The 19,133-nt window shown below is 49.8% G+C and overlaps 1 protein-coding gene across 2 annotated transcripts in view; it reads left to right on the top strand.

The window, feature by feature from the left end:
- LOC144942956 (uncharacterized) overlaps nt 1–19,133 on the top strand; it is a 67,552-nt gene that overhangs the window by 27,650 nt on the left and 20,769 nt on the right. For both annotated transcript variants that reach the window (XM_078870019.1, XM_078870018.1), the window contains 19 exons: nt 328–392; nt 1,724–1,843; nt 2,799–2,912; nt 3,369–3,506; nt 4,019–4,111; nt 4,691–4,811; nt 6,151–6,264; nt 7,590–7,774; nt 8,875–9,021; nt 10,177–10,281; nt 11,153–11,226; nt 12,254–12,438; nt 13,343–13,452; nt 14,684–14,821; nt 16,099–16,257; nt 17,275–17,392; nt 17,830–17,908; nt 18,278–18,444; nt 18,753–18,875. In XM_078870019.1, the coding sequence (XP_078726145.1) occupies nt 328–392; nt 1,724–1,843; nt 2,799–2,912; nt 3,369–3,506; nt 4,019–4,111; nt 4,691–4,811; nt 6,151–6,264; nt 7,590–7,774; nt 8,875–9,021; nt 10,177–10,281; nt 11,153–11,226; nt 12,254–12,438; nt 13,343–13,452; nt 14,684–14,821; nt 16,099–16,257; nt 17,275–17,392; nt 17,830–17,908; nt 18,278–18,444; nt 18,753–18,875 (2,355 nt within the window). The remainder of the gene's footprint in view (nt 1–327; nt 393–1,723; nt 1,844–2,798; nt 2,913–3,368; nt 3,507–4,018; nt 4,112–4,690; nt 4,812–6,150; nt 6,265–7,589; nt 7,775–8,874; nt 9,022–10,176; nt 10,282–11,152; nt 11,227–12,253; nt 12,439–13,342; nt 13,453–14,683; nt 14,822–16,098; nt 16,258–17,274; nt 17,393–17,829; nt 17,909–18,277; nt 18,445–18,752; nt 18,876–19,133) is intronic.

The raw sequence follows: 19,133 nt of genomic DNA, 5'->3' as shown, positions 1-19,133 counted from the left end.
TCGGCACACGTTTGCACCTATTGGGTTCACGTCACGTTTGGCAGCCGCTAGAGGCATTACCATTCATCGCAGTGTTTAAAGACAATCAATTTTCGAGTAGAATCGCGACACCCCGAATCGCGATAATGAATCAAATGACCAAGGCGTTGTATCGTTCCACCCGTAAATGGTATGCAGCAGAGTTATATCCTATGGCTATCCTTTCCCTACCTTACACATACCTGCGTACACACACAGACACATGCGCACACGCGTTGTTCGTGAATGCGTCACGCTCTGCTGCACGTTTTTATAGCTGTGCTGGTACATGTGCGTCTGTCTCTGCAGTCGTGCTTGGAGAAAAATCTACCAAACGGGGAACCCAGTTGCGCACAAAGAAGTCCAAAGAGAAGGTGGGTCTCTGTGTGCTCCTGGCACGGTGGCAGACATGCCACTTTTGCACAGTGGGATGATGGTGGTCGTACAGAGGATGAACACTCAAAGCTCCCCACAGATTCATTTAATCCGTGACTACTGCTACCTCTCGATTTAAAGCTTTCGTGACTGCAGGGATTCATCTTCTTGGTTCTTTCGGTAAAGTCACGTAGAAGGGGAAATAATAAAAGAATAAAAGTTAAACATAATAAAATATTTTATTACGCTTTAATTTTATTATTTAATAATTTATAATGTTTAATTTTTATTATTTCCCCTTCTACGTGACTTTACCGAAAGAACCAAGGATATACTGCTACCTCCTTGCCATCTCGCAGGCTATGCACACAGCACCTCGTATTCACAGGCAGTCTCCCCATATCTAAGTACTAACCTGGCTCAACCTCCTTCGCTCACGCTTTTCGTCGAGGAGGGGCGTGCTGGTCATGGTGGTTGGGTTGTGTGTGTGCGTGCACGCTACACCAGGTATGCACCAAGTGCAAGAGACTCTCCTGCTCTCTAACTGTTCTCACCTGGTTAAACAAAATAAACTGGAATGGTGCTCGATGATGATGATGCCATAAAATGTGAGGATAGTCAACTCTTGGGGTCAAGGGTCGGAAGGAAAGCATGTGCCAGATGAATAAAAAAACACAAATAATTTAAAAGGTGTCCAATAAGATTTTAAAACGTATAGTTAGCGTTTCCCTCTGGAGAATGGTGGAGAAGATGTCGAATATTTCGTGAGTTTTCTTAATGTTTCTTAAAGCAAACGTTTCGCTGTACTTCACTACACATTCACATGGACACTTTAGTCGTCAGTTAGGAACTGCTCAAAGATTATCCAGCTCTCGTGAAAATGTACTTTTCCAAACATGGTCAATCCTCAACCTGCATCATCTGATCACGGATGCAGCGTTGTTAACTGTGTATGCACTCTACAAATCTGTCTGTCTGCCTTATAATGCCATTTGTAATCACTGGCATGTTCTGTTTACGTGACAAACCTTCCTTACTGGCTGTGTCGGGTGGTGGGCGGGTCTAACGACACATCTATATTTACGCAATCTAACCCAAAAAAAGCCTATGTTATGGATGTGTACGCACTGCTGGATTGTTAACTGGTGGGTGTGTGTGAGAGACGTGCCAAGCAGGGAGCCTATAACAACGGGCTAATTCACGACACGGTCTCGTGTCTCTTGGAGTGTCCCTTCAGTAGCGCGTGAGTCCATGCCGTTGTATGTACGTACGTACGTGCGTTGAACTTCTTTTGCAACTTACGTAGCCAACTGCGCTGATCTGTTCGCAGGAGAAGGGCAGGGAGGTGAACAAGCCGGAGGTTGTCGTGGCGACGGTTTTGAGCAACGGTGGCAACGGAAAACCTCGCGCCATCCCTGATGGCGTGCACCGCATCCGCGTGGACTTCAAGGTACCCGTTTTTTTTCATACCGTGGTGGCGAGATGATAACTACCTCGCCTGGTATACAGGAGGTTGTGGGTTCGATCCCCACCCTTGTTGACGCCTGCTGTATATTTTGAGTTTTTGTGTCTCTCTCTGCCCGTGGTCGCGTTAATTTTTCTCCAGGTCCACCGGCTTTTCCCTCCACATTTAGAATCAACATGCATTTTTAGTTGCTATAAATTTCCACATGGTTATAAGCCACTTCACTGGGCTATCATTTGTGGCCAGGGCACTTCTGAAAAAGAGCCATGTAGCTCAGTGGGCCTTACTTGGTTAAACAAAACATAGTTTAAATCGTTTATTGTTCACGGTCAAGAGGTAGTCTCGTGCACTGCCCGTTTGTTACCGTCACTTCTTCGCTGTCGCTTGTCTCCTAGAATATCTCGTATTTATTGCAAAGTCGACGTGCGACCGCCCAAGGACTGCTCCCGTAGTTCTGTCATCACTGCCACCATCTGGAGTTAGGCCTTTCTTTTGGTTACTGACCCCTGGGAACCGCTTCTATCAGTCGGTAACCTGCCCTCTTCAATGTGACATCATCTTGCAATGTCACAAGTAATGATGCCATCAGAAGGCAAATTAAAACAGCGCAATTTTTTTTTATTGCCACGTTTTGGGCAACACTTTAAGCAGGTTGTCTTAATTTTCTATTGGGCAATTCCCTAATAGCCGCACAACTCTATGCTGAATTCTGTTCACATCGCATTGTGGTTACGAGAGTTAATGTGATTCACTATTTCTATTTTAGTTGGAGAGTGTTAAAATTGATCGACACTTTAATAAAATCGAAACACCCTGAATTGCGACAGCCTATTGAATTGTGGGGTTGTGGTGGGGAGCGGGGGGGAGAGTATTGTCTTGCTGAACTGCAGTGAGGTTAGCGGCGAGACGCTAGACGCGTATTTGCGTGTTGCGTTCGCAGGAGGACTGCGACATCGACAACGTGTGGAGGATGGGCGGCCTCTCCCTCCTCACCTCCGGGGTGATCGCACCGCGAGTCATCTGCTTCCTGTGCGCCAGCAGTGGCATTCACGAGGTGCGAGTGACCCCGTGACCCCGGTGACCCTGTCATTATCACGATCACTATCGTAGTATCATCATACTCATCGTCATCATTGCATCCCAACCAATATCTTCATTGTCATCGTTATCATCATCCAAACCAAAATCATCATCTTTGCCACCGTACTCGTCCGATGAGCACGGTTGGCCACGTACGGTGCGAAAGAATTTCAACAAAATTTTGTATTCGCGCCATTTTAATAGCGCAAGGCTATCACGAAGGCGCTGTGTTTCACAGACGCAGTCTGCACTAGTTTCACAGTCTGGGGCGATCTTACTCCGTGCAATCCCAGTTGAGTATTTCCATCACCACCACCATCATCAAAATTGTCACCAATCATTGCCATCCTTACCTTAATAGGTGCTCGCCAACAGTCTGCTGCTTGAGGTTACGGGACGGAGCGGGATATTTACTTTTGTCTATCCGTAGCTGGTGTACTGTCGCGTGTGCTGCGAGGCGTTCCACTCGTTCTGCCTGGGAGAGGGCGAGCGCCCGCTGGAGGGAGAGATGGAGAACTGGGTGTGCCGGCGCTGCAAGTTCTGCCACGTCTGCGGCCGTCAGAACCGGGTACTCGCTCGCCGGCTCGCTCCCCTCCCTCCCCTCAACCACCGACAGGGGGCCCTGGATGTCGCCGCTTATTGGCGCCAGCGTTGAATTAGTTGGCGTCGATATCTCCTGTACCTGTTTTCTGACACGCTCTGCGAGATTAAGTTGTCTTGTGGTTGTTGTTATTTGACTTGCATCCCACTGGCATATTTGCACAGGGTTGGTGTACGGTGATTTTTTCTGCAATATTTTGCTGTCTTTTCTTGGATTTTCTGTTTGCACATAGTCACTTTAAGATGTTTTCCTGTTCATGTTTTTTGTTTGTTGCGGTTGCACCCGATTCAAGAGCCGAATGGCTCACAGGGCTATACCTAATAAATGAACTTTGAACTTAATCAATTATTTGTCCTTCTCGTTGTATGATTCCGATAGCTCAGTTGGCCATATGTCAGGTAAAAACCAGAGCGGAAACATGTTAATGACGCGTGTATTCCTTCAGCGTGAATATCGTTTTGTGTTTGTGCGTGTGGTAGCTTCTGCAGTGCGACAAATGCCACAACACCTACCACTCGGAGTGTCTCGGACCGAACTACCCCAGCAAACCGACGAATCGCAAGCGCGTTTGGGTACGTGGATACTGAAAACTAATTTCTTTAGAACTGGCTTTTTGTGTTTAATTTGTTGTCCTTCCCCCACACCCATGATTAACACACTTAGCTATGTACAGTGCGAAAGAAGTTCACCATTCATACACGCGCACCGCGACCACACCTGCTAACAGGGCGATGACGTAGCCCGGCGGTAGCACGTTCCCTGGTATGCAGGAGGTCGTGGGTTCGATCATGACCCTGACACTTGCTGCATATTTGGAGTTTGCATGTTTTCCCCGTGGTCGCGTGGATTTTTCTCCGGGTTCTCCAGTTTTTCCCTCCACATTTCGAGTGAACATCACGCATTTGGAGAATTTGGCCGCTATACATTTCCACGTGATAAGCCACTTGGTCGAGCGATCATATGTGGCCAGGTCGCTTCTGAGCAAAGAGCAATTTTAGCTCAGTGGGCCTTACCTGGTAACATTAAGACAGTTACTAACCAGGCTCATACCTGCGTCGCTCCTGATCTCCGACGAGATGGGGCGTGTTGTTCATGGTGGTTCGGTTGCGTGTGTGTGTGTGTGTACGTGTGCTCGCGCGCGTATCGGTCAGGTGTGCACCAAGTGCGTGAAGTGCAAGAGCTGCGGCGCCACAACGCCCGGCAAGGGCTGGGACGCGCAGTGGTCGCACGACTTCTCGCTTTGCCACGACTGCGGGAAGCTTTTCGACAAAGGTGAAGCGCTGACCAGACGCCGCCGGAACCGGTGGCCCACAAGTGGTCTTATTTCTACCTTCGCTGACGAGCTGTTGACGCGGCCATCCATATCGGCTCACGATTACAACCCCCCGGGTTCCTCTTCTTGGTTCTTTCGGTAAAGTCATGTAGAGGGGAAATAATAAAATAATGAAAATTAAACATAATAAAATACAATTCTCACGATGTTTCGGCCACAACGCAAGCAGCCGTCCTCAGGTGAAGAACAGGTCTGTCGGAAAGACAGCGTCCGAATGAACACCACCAAGCTTGGCAGCGTATATTTAAGCTGGGTTAGAGGAGGAGAGCGCCTTGACAAAGGAATTTACATATCAACAGAGGAATTAGCATATTTATGGAAAATGCAGATATGGGATTAGTCACTACTTGTGGAATGTGTAGGTGGTGGGGGGGGGGGTCTCAAAGTCATATTATGCTCGTGTATTATGTAGGATTAGCAGTAATAAAGGGAGGAAGTAGGATTAGCAGTAATAAAGGGAGGTAAATTTTAACAGTAAGGAGCTGCAGCAGCCACACCACCACGTAAAAAAAAACTAAAATATAAACTACATCCAATATCATCAATATACTAAAAAAAAATCCCCCGGGTTCCACTACACGGCCGAGTAGCGCCGGGGCCGTGGCACCGGGTGGTTTTTCCGCTGCGGGAGCCAAGCTGTGCCGCTGTCACCACGTGCAATATAAGTGGATATGTTTTCACGAGTGAAATATTCCCGTCTTGAGATGCGGTCATCATTTCTGACGCTCTAGAATTCACATTGTGTTGTACTGCATTGAAGGCCCACTGAAATCGATGAATCGTTACTTACCTACTTGCTTGGGTCTGCATACAAGACAAATACAAAGGTCCCCCATGAAGCCTTGACAGAATTTTGGGTAAATTTCTGTTAGCGAGCACCTAATGAAGGCCGGCACAGCACACGAGGGGGTGGGTGGCCAGCACCATGCCTGGCCGCTTTTGTCTCCTGAGTGGTGATGTTTATACACCGCACTAGCTACTCATTTTATGCCGATTCTACCTCGAGAAGGCCCAGAACCGGTTCAGATATTCATCACGGATTGTCGGCCGCGACCGGTGATCTTCATTTGGGTCGTGGGGTTCATGGCGCAGTGCACTGACCGCTACACTACCTCTCCCCACACACACACGCAAGTACTTTGAATCGCACACTTCCAGTGAGCTGGAGGACTTGAATCGCCGGTTTTAAAAGTGACAGCCGAGAGTTGGGTGCCGGCCTCATCGCTGTCTGACTGAGCTCCTGTGGGCTCACTCGCTCCCTCCACCGTCTTCTCGCAGGGAACTTCTGCCCCGTGTGCAACCGATGTTACGACGACGACGACTACGAGAGCAAGATGATGCAGTGCGGGAAGTGCGAGCGCTGGGTGCACGCCAAGTGCGAGAGCCTCTCCGGTGAGTGGGGGCCGCCCCGCAGGGGAAGGGGGGCGCGAGGTGGGGCAGAAGCTGTGTCCTGAGGCTTCATTGTGGGTGCCGCAGGGGATTGTTCCCGGTTTGTTTCACACACGAGGGTGCTGTGTTCGTGAATGAAGGTTATTTTAAGGTTAGTTAACTCCCGTCGCAGCAAGATGCGCAAAGAGGTATGGAGAGGTGCATATTTGCATTCACACTCAAGTTACCATTATAATATAAGTAATTATGCTGAATCGCAGCAATACCTTGGTTTATTTTAACACGCATTTCTTTTCTCTCAGTATTTTCTTGCACATGTTGTCCAAACATGGCGCACAGCAAGCACTGGTATTGGTCATCTGCGAGCAAAGTCGTACAGCAATCGGTGTAGCAGTTTCGTAGTTTTGAAAACATGTGAAGCGTCCTTAGATGGGCAGATGAACAGATAATGGACAGACAGATAATAATGGATGGACAGATGGATAACAGAGCTGAATGCACTGATGAATTGTTAACAGACAGCAGATTGATGGGTGGATGGACGGATAACACACGGATGAACGAACGGACTGACATAATTTCGGGAAATATAAATGAGTAGCCTTCCAATTCCCCTAGAAGTCTCCCCCGTTTTCCGATTGACCCCCCCTTGCTTGTGTGACTACCCCCATCGCGGCTGTGGTTGTGGTGTTGCTTGGGGGGTAGCGGTATTGTAGCGGTTAGTGTTCCGCACTACGAACCCGGCGACCCGAGTTTGATTCCTGCCCACGGTGAACACCGGTGACGAATATCTGAACCGGTCTTGGGCCTCCCCTAGGCCGACTCAGCCTCAAATGAGTACCCGGCACTGTGTGTGTAAACATCGCCACTGGGGAGACAAAGGCAACCGGGCGTGGTGCTGGCCACCTACCCCCTCGAGTGCTGTGTCGTCCTTCATAGGTGCTCGCTAACAGCACTTGCCCCAATAGTGTGTTAGCACTTTCCCATACTGATGACGTCCACGTACTTCATTGGGACGGAATCGGAAGAAAAATAGAATAACTTGATCAGTGTTGAGGCTCCCACAAGGCCCTGTGGGAGGGGGCGTGTGGCACAATTTGGCGCCAGCTGCCGTAGAGTGCGGTCGTGTCCCTACAGTTCTCGGCGGTGATCGCAATGTCTTGAAAAACAACCTCTCTTCATGAAATTAACACGAACCACTTGCGCGTTCCGGGATTCAGCGGTGAACGGGACCCACCCTGCAACTTGCAGACGTCGGGAAAGGTGTGTTAATAGGCCCTACGGGGGGGCGGTGGCTTCTTGTCTTTGTTTGGTGTCGCTGTGCGCAGACGAGATGTACGAGATCCTGTCGAGCCTGCCCGAGAGCGTGGTGTACACGTGCGTGCGCTGCACCGAGTCCCGGCCGGCCGAGTGGAGCGTGGCGCTCGCCGCCGAGCTACAGGCCGGCCTGCAGCTGGTGGCTAGCGCCCTCGCGGCCTCGCGCGTTTCCGCCAGCCTGCACCGGCACCGGCAGGTGGGCAACCGCCGCGCCCAGCCACCGGCGCATTTTGGGGTTGGGTTGCCACCTCTTTGAGATGCAACAAAAATATCTCGCGACACCAGAATAAACTAAAAACTAAACTATTTTTTATTTTACCAGGTAAGGCCCCACTGAGCTGTATAGCTCTTTTTCAGAAGCGCCCTGGCCACAAATGATAGCTCAGCGAAGTAGCTTATCACGTGGAAATGTATAGCAGCCAAATACTCTTAAACGCCTGTTGCTTCTAAATATGGAGGGAAAAACCGGAGGACCCAGAGAAAAATCCACGAAATCACAGGCATAACATGCAAACTCCAAAGATACAGCCGGCTTCAGAGTCGGGAACGAACCCACGACATTCCTGTATACCAGGCGAGGGAGTTAACATCTCACTATCGGAGATTACTGCATTTTAAATGCTTTGTATTGGTGTTTTATTATGCCACGAACAAAAAAAAGGACGTTTGATGTCCCAGAAAGACTTGCCAAAATTCCCAGTAATAGAACAATCCTGGGATAACCGGTCATTTTTACGGCACTAGGCCACTGACCCTCGACGAGTGAGGAGCAGCTCACGATTAAATCGGCATGCACGTAAATATATTGCATTAATTGTTTTTTTTCAAAGCACGGTTCTTCCATTACTCGAAGATATTTCTCGGGAATAATCCCAGCGTTAACTATACGATTGTCAATCCCCGTCGAGTGACCGTAATAACAGATGCCTCACGTACGGATCTTTTTTAAATCCTTTATATTAAGTTCGCTTGCTTGCTTACGACCGTGAAAATCTTTCGGTCGTTTTTTAACCCACTTCCCGTGATCCAATCGAGCTGACATTTTCCACACAGACTCGTTGTGCGTGACAATTAATGTTCGTGAAATTTTTTTCCAAAATGTTACACTTGTTAGGACAAAAATATTATATTTAATTACCAATTGCTTAATGGTGCAATGCAATCATCTGACCCATAGGTGGCAGCCATCTCAAGCCAGAGGACGAGAGGACTCTAGCCACCACGCATATAAAGGATTTATAGTGAAAAACTTAGTTTTTACGGGTTATACTTGTTTTACCCTCTGTATTTCTACAGTCAAGCAAAGCGGCCAGCGAAGCTCAATCGGGCACCCCAGCTGGCGCTGTGGACAGCCCTGTCGCCACGGATACGGAGCGGCAGGACCTGCCCACGGACCTGGAGGGGGTGAAGCGGAAGCTGGAGCGTGGGGCCTACAACAGCTTGGTTAGGCATCCGAGCACAATGCCTGCTCCCAAAAATTCACCAATTAATTTACTGGGCACGTCACGTAAAAATGGGTTGAAAGAGATTTTGTTTTACGCTCACGGTATATGCAACGAATTGTAAGTGTGCAAATGCTTACAAATAGAACTTAAATGATGTGCCATTGTTGTGTTTGGGGGTAATGTAGTGGACAAAACTATCCATACTGGGCAGAAAGAAACAACATGATTGAGATGATTAAAACGAGACGAAAAAAAGAATCTTCGATCAAACTGTAAAACCAAATTGTGACATCTTATGCAATCATTTTTCGCCGACGCCCTGCGACCTTATGTCATTAAAGCCATTATACGAGCTCTACTTTAATAGAGCAGCGATTTTGCTGCTGCTTATTTGATCTGCTAATTGACGCGTTGATTGCCTCGTCAGTGTGTTATTAGAGCAGAGGGTCCGACCCGGCCCAAGACTTTATTTCAAATGCCCCATGGCCACATGAGGCTTACCACTTCCATATGGCCCACAAAATATATTTTATTCCTCACTGCAAGCATCTTGGCTGCACAAATCTGGGTTCCAGAGGGATATATTTTGACAACCTGGCAACAACCGACATGTTTCTGATTGTGGCACGCGCTCAGTAGTCAATTCCGTCACAGAAAGGGCCTCTTATAGTGACAGAATGTATCGTTTCTAGTGTCTGGACCCGCCATAGGTATCCAAACTGCCATTTGCTCCACAGTAAGGAAAAGCTTCCTGACCGAGTGCGGTTCGCAATCAGAAAGTCGTGAGTTAAAATCCTTGTCGGGGTTCAATCCAGCCTTTTACCCCTCTGGGGTCAATCAGATGAGTAGCACTGTGTGGGAAGTCAACAGTTGCCTTCCTTTTCAAAGACTTGTGCCCACCACAGCAATGTAGGCTTTCCACCATTGGTTCTTGTGTCCACTTAACAATGTGGGATTTCCACCATTTGCTCTTGTGCCCACCATAGCAGTGTTGCTCTTGTGCCCACCATGATAATGTAGGATTTCCACCAATCCGCTCTTATGCCCACCATAGCAATGTGAAAATTGCGACCATTGGCTCTTGTGCCTGCCATAGCAGTGTAGGATTTGCACCGCTCTGTCATGCTCAATTTGTTGCTGTTGACGTTGCCAGACGGGGTTTTGCGACGACGTGACGAGGGTGCTCCAGTGCGACTCCGACGTCACGCAGCCGGAGGTCAAGCGAGCGGCCGCCACTCTCAAAGGGCTCTTCACCAGGGTTCGTCGCGCGTCCCCCGGGTCACCGATTTTTCCCAGTTCTCCATCTTCATACCAAGTGCGCGGGGTGATCTCTGGCCCTGCAGGCCGGAGTACAGACCGCGGCTTCATTTCCCATGGGCCCGCAAGCCACATGTGGTCGATCGCTTCGAAATGGCCCCCGTGAACGATAATTATCGTGGCGAGCATTTTTATACGAACTAGTCGGGTACTAGGCGCCACGATGGCGAGATGTTAACTAGCTTGCCTCGTATGCAAGAGATTATGGGTTTGATCCAGACCCTGATGCCTGTATATTTGGAGTTTGCATGTCTGTCTACCCGTGGTCGTGTGGATTTTTCTCCGGGTCCTCCGGTTTTCCCTCCACATTGAGAAACATGCGTTTAGAGTGTTTTGCTGCTCTAAATTTCCACGTGATAAGCCGCTTCGTTGAGCTATGATTTATGGCCAGGTCTGTTCGGAAAACGAGCTCGATAGCTCAGTCGGCCTTACCAGGTTAAAATTTGTTCATAAATAAATGACAAGAGAAAGGGAATATTCTATACATAGCAACAGAGCGAGATCAATTTGAGTGTGCCACCCCACCCACCCCCCCCCCCCCCCACTGGCTCCGCCAGTGACTTCATGTATGTTGAACTTCTTTGGCCAACCGTGCTAATTGGAGGTGCGAATAGACAGAGAAACGATGTAACCGAGACATTAATCAGGCACAGAGAAAGAGAAAGACAGACAGAGGTTGACACAGAGAGACAGAGCACGGCTCTACTCGGGGTACGCTGAATGCAAAGCCCGCCCTGAATGACGTCGTACCGCTGCTGCTGCTGCGCCATGTGTGAACTAACGACGCATCTGTGTCATCGTCCGCCCCACAGCAAATGGAGAAAGTCTTCCCGTGGTTTGACATCCGAGGATCAAGGTTCTGGGACCAGAATCGCACCCAGGATATGTGAGTTGCATTGCATTGGGGAGGTTGGGGTGGAGGGGGGATTGTAAAGGATCCAACCCCCCCTTGTAAAATCTTATAGTGCAATTAACCCTTTCCCATTCCGATGACGTACATGCGTGTACGTCATAGGTTTTTCTTCCGACTCCGTTCCGATGGCGTACGTTTACGTCATCGGAATAGAATCGAATCGAAACAGAATCGGAAGTAAAAGGCCAACGCGGGAGTGCGTTTGGCACAGTTTTGACGCCAGCTATCATTGAGTGCGGCAGTCGTGCCGCTACAGTTATCTGCGGTAAGTACAGTACAATGTCTTTAAAAACAGCGGCGCTACGCCTTGTTCTTAGTAAAATTGACGCCGAACCGCTTGCGCGTCGTTTCCGAGGTTCGGCGGCGAGCGGTGACACCCACCCTGGAAACGTGCAGACGTCAACGGAACGGAAAAGGGTTGAGAATAGGCTCTCGCAGCATTTCCTCATGCACAGGGGATCGTGCCGTGAGCATTCCCGTTAGCGTTCAACATTATTTTAGAGCTCGTTTAATATTACCTTTGTCGAGCCTCACCTCGCCCCCCCCCCCCCGAGTGTTTTACTAATACTCCCCCCCTTTAAACAATCTCACGCTGCAGGGTGGTGAGAGTCTGTTTTTAATCGACGGGTCTATGTACCGAGCGACTCGCCTAACAAACGTTCAGCCTCATTGTCGTCGCAACCGTTTCCATCCACGTTTATAAATGCGCTTTATGATTATTTGGATGGTATAAATGTCCACTTGATAAGCCACTTGGTTGAGTTATCATTTGTGGCCAGGTCGTTTCTGAAAAAGAAGCTAATAGCTCAGTGGGTTACCCGTTAAAATTCTGACCTGCCCCGAGTGGACATCTCTAGCTCATCGGATTTCTCCAGGGTAAAGAGATATATATTCTGATTTCATCTCGCGTCTATTTTCTACAACTTTGCGCTCCCTACGTGACCGATCGACCGACGTTCTTTCCTTCTTTCCTCCTCCCCTCTCTCCCGCGCACGCCCAGTGGGCTGTTGCCCAACGCCGTGCTGCCCCCTTCCGCGGACCACGATTACGCGCAGTGGCGTGAGCGCGAAGGGGAGGGGGCAGCGCTGGCCGCGGGTGGTGCCCCCCACAGTCAGCCTCCACTCCTCAAGAAGATCGTCCCGGCGCCGCGTCGCAAGGCCTCCACCGACGCTCAGGACGACGGCGGTAAGGGCAACCCTCTGGGCCCATTTTTTTTTACTAAAACTAAACTGAGTTAATGATGACGTCACCCTGCTGCTGCTCTATATAAGAACGGGAGACAGAGCAGAGCCTCACTATTCTGGCGGATTGCCCGATGATGCTGGATGCAATTACCAGCGAAACGTCGTATTCAAATTGTAAATGTTGTGGTTTAACGCTTCAACACACCGGTGGGCTAAAGCAGTGAACTATTTGTCTTTTGTCAACGTGACACTTTTTTACTGATTGACCGTGTCGGGTGGTGGAGGGTTACGACACATTTATAAATATCGCGATCTAAACTCAAAAACGTTGATTATGAATAATATTGGTCGCGAAAGCCTACGTGTTAAACTAAACTATAAACTATTTTATATTTAACCAGGGAAGGCCCACTGAGCTGTTTAGCTCTTTTCAGAAGCGACCTGGCCACAAATAATAGCTCGACAAAGTGGCTTGCCATCACGTGGAAATGTAAAACACCGGCCAAATACTCTTTAAATGCGTGTTTCTACATTGCGAGGGAAACATTGGAGGACCCGGATAAAAATCCACGCGATCACGGGGAGAAACATGCAAACTCCAAATATACAGGCGTCAGGGTCGGGATCGAACCCACGACCTCCTCTGATTTATCCATGTTCCCCTCCACATTTAAAAACATGCGTTTAGAGTATTTAACTGCTATACATATCCACGTGATAAGCTACTTCACTGAGCTGTAATATGTGGCCAGGTCGCTTCTGAAAAAGAGCTATGTAGCTCAGTGGGCCTAAGGAGCTCGTAGAATTAAAATGAGTTTAGTTGAATAAATATCAGTCTGTATGGAGCGTTATTTAACTTGGGCTGTGTTACGCTGTCCGGGCGTGTGCTGCCACCTGTCTTGCAGCTGGAGCCGACGGTGGCGGCGACAGCGCCATGGAGGTGGACGTCCCAGTTGACAAGGAGGACAACCGCCAGTGCATGCTGTGTCTCGGCTACGGCGACCAGAGCTCAAACGTACGCGCCGCACACTCTAAAAAACACGCGACTCTCTTCCACTGAGATTCTCTCTCTCACGACTCTGTCTCGGTCTTGCGTATTGCTCGATGAATAGCCAATGTATGAGTGTCCAGATTAGTCGTCCTGGAAATGGCTTCGTTTTGGATGTGTGGGGGGGATTGCACGACTGTGTGTGGTTGATGGCCTGGATGGTGTTTCCACAATCGCCTGCCAGGCACTTTCATTGAGTGTGCACGTTGGCGCCCCCATATCATTTCTTATTCTTTTCATAACATTTTGAAATGCCAGCAAAACTTACATTTTTAGGTGGGGCACTGCTCCCCATTATTCTGCGGCTTTTCAGTCGATAGTTTTCTTTGACACACCTTAGCCAACGAATATTAGGAACAGTAACAGTGCCTTACTCTGGTTCTTTTGGTAAAGTCACATAGTCTATGTCACAGTCTATGTCAGCAGTTCTCCTGCTGTATCTGTTCCACCTGATGATGGTCGCTTGTGTTGCGATCGAAACGTCGCGATCTATGATTTTTCTACCCACGTGACTTTACCGAAAGAACCAAAGAGTGTGGATTCCTGCAGTCAAGAAAGCTTCAAACCAAGATAGTAACAGTGCCATTGCGGCACCAAAACTCTGGAACTCCTTCCCCTTGTCAGGTCATGACTTGAAAGACACTTACAAATCTTCATATCTCAACTAAAAACGTATCCGTTTGAAATAGCTTTTTCTCTCTCGACTTATTTTCAAACGTCTTTCTCACTTCTTCTCGCCTTGGTTGATGTTAAACTCTTTGCCGCCTTTCCATGCATAGCGCCCTGAGTACGACTGTTCAAGGGCCGATTTAAAGCTTTCGTGACTGCAGGGATTCATCTTCTTGGTTCTTTCGGTAAAGTCACGTAGAAGGAAAATAAAAAAATAATAAAAATAATAAAATAATTCTCACGACGTTTCGGCCACAACGCAAGCAGCCGTCTTCAGGTGGAGAACAGGTCTGTCGAGAAGGCAGAGTCTGAAGTTGTGTTTTATTATTTTATTATTTTCCTTCTACGTGACTTTACCGAAAGAACCAAGAAGATGTTCAAGGGCCCTTTGTAAATTGTTATTGTTACTATTAAAAGTTGCACAGCTCCCAGCGGCTTCCTAATGTCGGCAAAGGAAGGGGCGTTCCAGAATACAAGGTTCGACCGCCAGCGGCTAACAAGGGGGGTGCGACCGACGGTCTTCTTGCAGGAGGCGGGGAGGCTGCTCGGGATCGGGCAGGATGAGTGGACGCACTCCAACTGCGCCGTGTGGTCGGCCGAGGTGTTCGAAGACGACGACGGATCGCTCAAGAACGTCCACGCCGCCGTGTGGCGGGGCAAGCAGCTGGTACGTGGGGTCCGATTGCCGGCACTGTCCCGTCGCTCGCTCCCCTCCCTTCGCCAGCAACTCCGATCGCCTCCGCTCAGTTTTCTGGGGGTTCATACATTGAGATCGCTTCACGCACGCAGCACAGCTTTTATTGGCGAGTTAAAGCTTCAGCCAACCTTTTCCCGTTAGGAGACGTCTGCAAGTTGCAGGGTGGGTCCCCGTTCACCGCTGAATCTCGGAACGCTCGCAAGCGGTTTAGCGTTAATTTTGTTTAGAGAGGCGTAGTGCCATTGTTTTTAGAGACGTTGAACTGTGCTCACTGCAGAAAACCGTAGCGACACGATTGCCGCACTCTGTGATAGTCGGTGCCAAAACTGTGCCACACGCCCTCCCGCATTGGCCTTTTACTTTTGATTCCGTTCAGAATCGATTCCATTCTAATGATGTAAACGTACACAATCGGAACGGGAAACGGGTTTAAATGATGTCAGGGGGAGATGTGGCCCGGTCGCTCGCAGATCGGAGGCCTAAGTTGGCACTGCTGGGGAGCCTCGTGATTAAACGGTGTTACACATTTCACCGCTTGTTGAATGAAAAAAGTGTAGGTTTGCTTGTTGTGCAGGCAGCGCCAACATCAGAAAGCACGCGTGGCCCTTCACCGTGTAAGCAGGACTAGTGGCTGAGTGGGTGTGGCTGTGTAAGAGTGAGTGGGGCTCAAGGAGGAGGAAGAGGCTGCCAACTCACCACGTGTCCCATTTGAACCTCCCAGGAAGTTCAACAACTCCTTCCCCCCCCCCATATCTGACGCATTTACTTTGACGATCAGTCGAATGCGACGATCGTGATCGTTTCAGGTCTCTGATCGGCACGGTTGGCTGCGTATGGCGCGAAAGAAGTTCAAAATACATCCACATGTGCACGTACACACACCCTCTGTTATCCATAAGAGGGTTTTTTGGGTTAAATCACCAAGATATAAATGTGTCGTTAAACCCGTACGGGTCTCACGTAAGTAAAATATGCCAATTAGTTACTTGTTCAGCACACCAGTGTGTTGGAGAGTAAACACATTTATATTTACGCGATCTAACCCAAAAAAACCTCTAATGTGGATAATACCCTCCGTTATGTCACTGTCGAAATGTAGCTCAAATCGGCACCGTGTCTCCCTTGTTGAAGTTACACAGTCTTAAAGGAAACTGGAGTCACGTGAATAACACAACAGCACGAACATCTGGCTACATTCGCGTGCCGGTTTGACCCGATGAGGTCTGTTCCTCCCCCCCCCTCCCAAGCGGTGCGAGCATTGCGGGCGCATGGGCGCTACCGTAGGCTGCTGCCTGCCCGCGTGCCAGGCCAACTTCCACTTCATGTGCGCCCGCGCCCGCAGCTGCGTCTTCCAGGACGACAAGAAGCTCTATTGCCAGCGGCACAAGGACCTCATCCGAGGGGAGGTGCGTGGAAGCGAGCGAGTGAGCGATCGTCATCAGCGGCATCGTCATCACTTAGGGTGCCGCTGTGGCGAGATGTTAACTAATTCCCTTGCCTGATATGCAGGAGGGTCGTGGGTTCGATCCCAACCCTAATGCCTGCTGTGTATTTTGAGTTTGTGTGCTCTCTCTCTCTCTTCGTGGTCGCGTGGATTTTACTCCTGATCCTCCAGTTATTCCCTCTACATTTAGATCAATGTGCATTTAGGGTATTTGGCTGCTGTCAATATTTCCAAGTGATAAGCCACTTCCTTGAGCGATCATTTGTGATCGCCAGGTCGCTTCTGAAAAAGAGCTGTATAGCTCAGTGGGCCTTACCTGGTCAATTAACATAGTTGAGTTTTTAATTAACTTAATATACATGCCGTGCCTCCCATGCGGTATATCTCGTGGCGCCTTGTGGCGGTGGACCCCTCAGTAGCAGCTCTCACTGTGTGGCGCAAGGTGGACGTTAGTTTGCCAGCACGAGGCGATGTTGCCACGTGCCTTCGTAATTCAATCGTTCGTCCACATGAAGCCCCAGGAGGCACATGGCAGCGGTCGTAGGCGCTGACGTCTGTGCCGTGATGGGAATTCACAACGAGCTTGAAGCCGGCTGCACAGTTGACCCCCTTTGTCCTGCTGCTGCCTAAAATAATGTCCGCAATTGAGAACCTTGCTGGTGTGCATGAGTATGCACCGAGTATGGTAAGGACACATGGCATGCAAGACTTGCTGCTAGTGCTGTGCCTGTGGTCGCAATTGTGCCTTTTACTCTCCAGAAATCACCGTGTGTGTGTGTGTGTCATTACTCGTGCTGTGAAGAGTTGTTCGCATGACCCGTCGGCGATTGGCCTGGCTGCCTCGGTAGTTCCGGGGGCTCGCCGTCGCTGCTGTCGGTGAGGGGCCAGCTGTGGCACTGACGTCGCTTTCTCCCCCTCTTCCCCTTTCCTCCCCATCCTCATCCCCCCTGCACTCCCCGTGTTGTCCCCGCGCACGCAGGTTGTGGCGGAGGATGGGTTCGAGGTCCTGCGTCGCGTCTTTGTCGACTTCGAGGGGATTGGCCTTCGTCGGAAGTTCCTCTCCGGCCTGGAGCCCGACAAGATCCAGATGATGATCGGTGACTGCAGCCTCCACCGCTATCGCCGTCTCTGCCATCATCTTTGCCACCTTGAGAACCGCCACCACAACCACTGAATCATTACGCAAATAGTTAAAAGTGATACATTTTTCTAAACTTTGCCAAATGTAACGGTGCTCAGGAGGGGCAGTTGATCTTTTTAAGACGTTTTGTCTAACCCAGGGGTCGGCGACCAAAATGAACAAGGGCCATTTTTTTTCTAATTCGGTAAAACACTCAATATTTTAAGAGCCGCAACGCACGCGAAGATCGTCACGGAGAAGTCCTTAAAGAGCCGCGTGCTGCTCCGAACGCGCACATTGCCGACCCCCGGTCTAAACCGACAATGTTGAACATTCCCAGTGCCTAGAATACACAGTGGTTTGTTACGATCCGTTCTTCACCGCCGTGTGTCCCCTGCGCGTGGCGTGATTCAGGTTCTCTGACCATCGAGTGCCTGGGCGTCCTCAATGACCTGTCGCTCTACGAAGGGAAGCTCTTCCCCATTGGATACCAGTGAGTGACGCGTTTAAGCTTTCCCAACGCAGAAAGATGCACCACATCTCTGCCGTTGGGCATCCAGATGTTTGCGAGCGCTCTCGGATGAAGTGCTGCACTCGGACGGGTGCGTGGTAGGGGTGGCTCTCGGATGAAGTGCTGCACTCGGACGGGTGCGTGGTAGGGGTGGTGTGTTCCTGGTTTTTTAGATTGTCAAGAAAAATCAGAAATATCAGAGGGGTTCAGAAAACAACACTTCGCACGATCCGAAAATGTTTTCCTCGGATTAATCCAAAAAATGTGACAACACAGGAATTTTAGTGAGTTGATGTTCTCAGCCCAGCCGTCAGTGATGTCTCTCTGTCCGTCCCGCCACCGCCGCCGTAGGTGCACGCGTGTCTACTGGAGCACGGCGGACGCACGCCGCCTTTGCGTCTACACCTGCAAGGTCCTCGAGTTCCGTCCGGAGAGCACGACCACGGACGTGAACAGCACGCTCATCCACGGGGAGAACCAGACCATCACGCACAGCCCGCCGCCACCCACCGCCGCTGGTGCGCCACGGCTAGCGTCATTGGCCTCACCTAGGTTGACTCAGCCTTAACGGAGTACCTTGTTCAATGTGTAAACGTCAACGCTGGTGATACAAAGGCTGGCGATACCACCCCCCCGTCGTGCAACTGTATGTATGTTGAACTTCTTTCGCTCCCTATGTAACCAGCAGGGCTGATCGTAGGTGCGGGGCGGAGGACAACAATCGTGCCGACCTTAATAGCCGGTCGCTAACACCACACGCCCAACAAAAACAGTCTGTATGGCTACACGGTGGGCCAATCTTTGTTTTTGCACGCGCAACACGCAGGAGGCTTGGACGTGGTGATGACAGTGCAGTGCTCGGTGGCACCCATGGCGCGCCCGTGCCCAGCTCCCCGCCCCAGCGTGCCCACCAGCTTCTCCCCGACGCGACGACCTTTGCCCTCACCGGGTACGTTCCCATGCCCTCGCCAATGCTCGCACGTTGCACCACAATGTTGTTAACCGTCGCGGGTGGTCAAATCCGCGATGTGGGGCAAGCTTCTTGGCATGTTTAAAAAGTGAGTGATGATGATCGCGATGTGTAAAACTAAAACTAAACTATTTTTTATTTTACCAGGTAAGGCCTCACTGAGCTATATAGCTGCTTTTCAGAAGTGACCTGGCTATAACAAATGATTGTCCAATGAAGTGGCCTATCATGTGGAAA

The sequence above is a fragment of the Lampetra fluviatilis genome, chromosome 29 (assembly GCF_964198595.1).
Source record: "Lampetra fluviatilis chromosome 29, kcLamFluv1.1, whole genome shotgun sequence".
NCBI classification, from domain to species: Eukaryota; Metazoa; Chordata; class Hyperoartia; order Petromyzontiformes; family Petromyzontidae; genus Lampetra; species Lampetra fluviatilis.
Note: the sequence above shows the minus strand (reverse complement) of the source record. Positions and strands in the feature narration are given on the sequence as shown.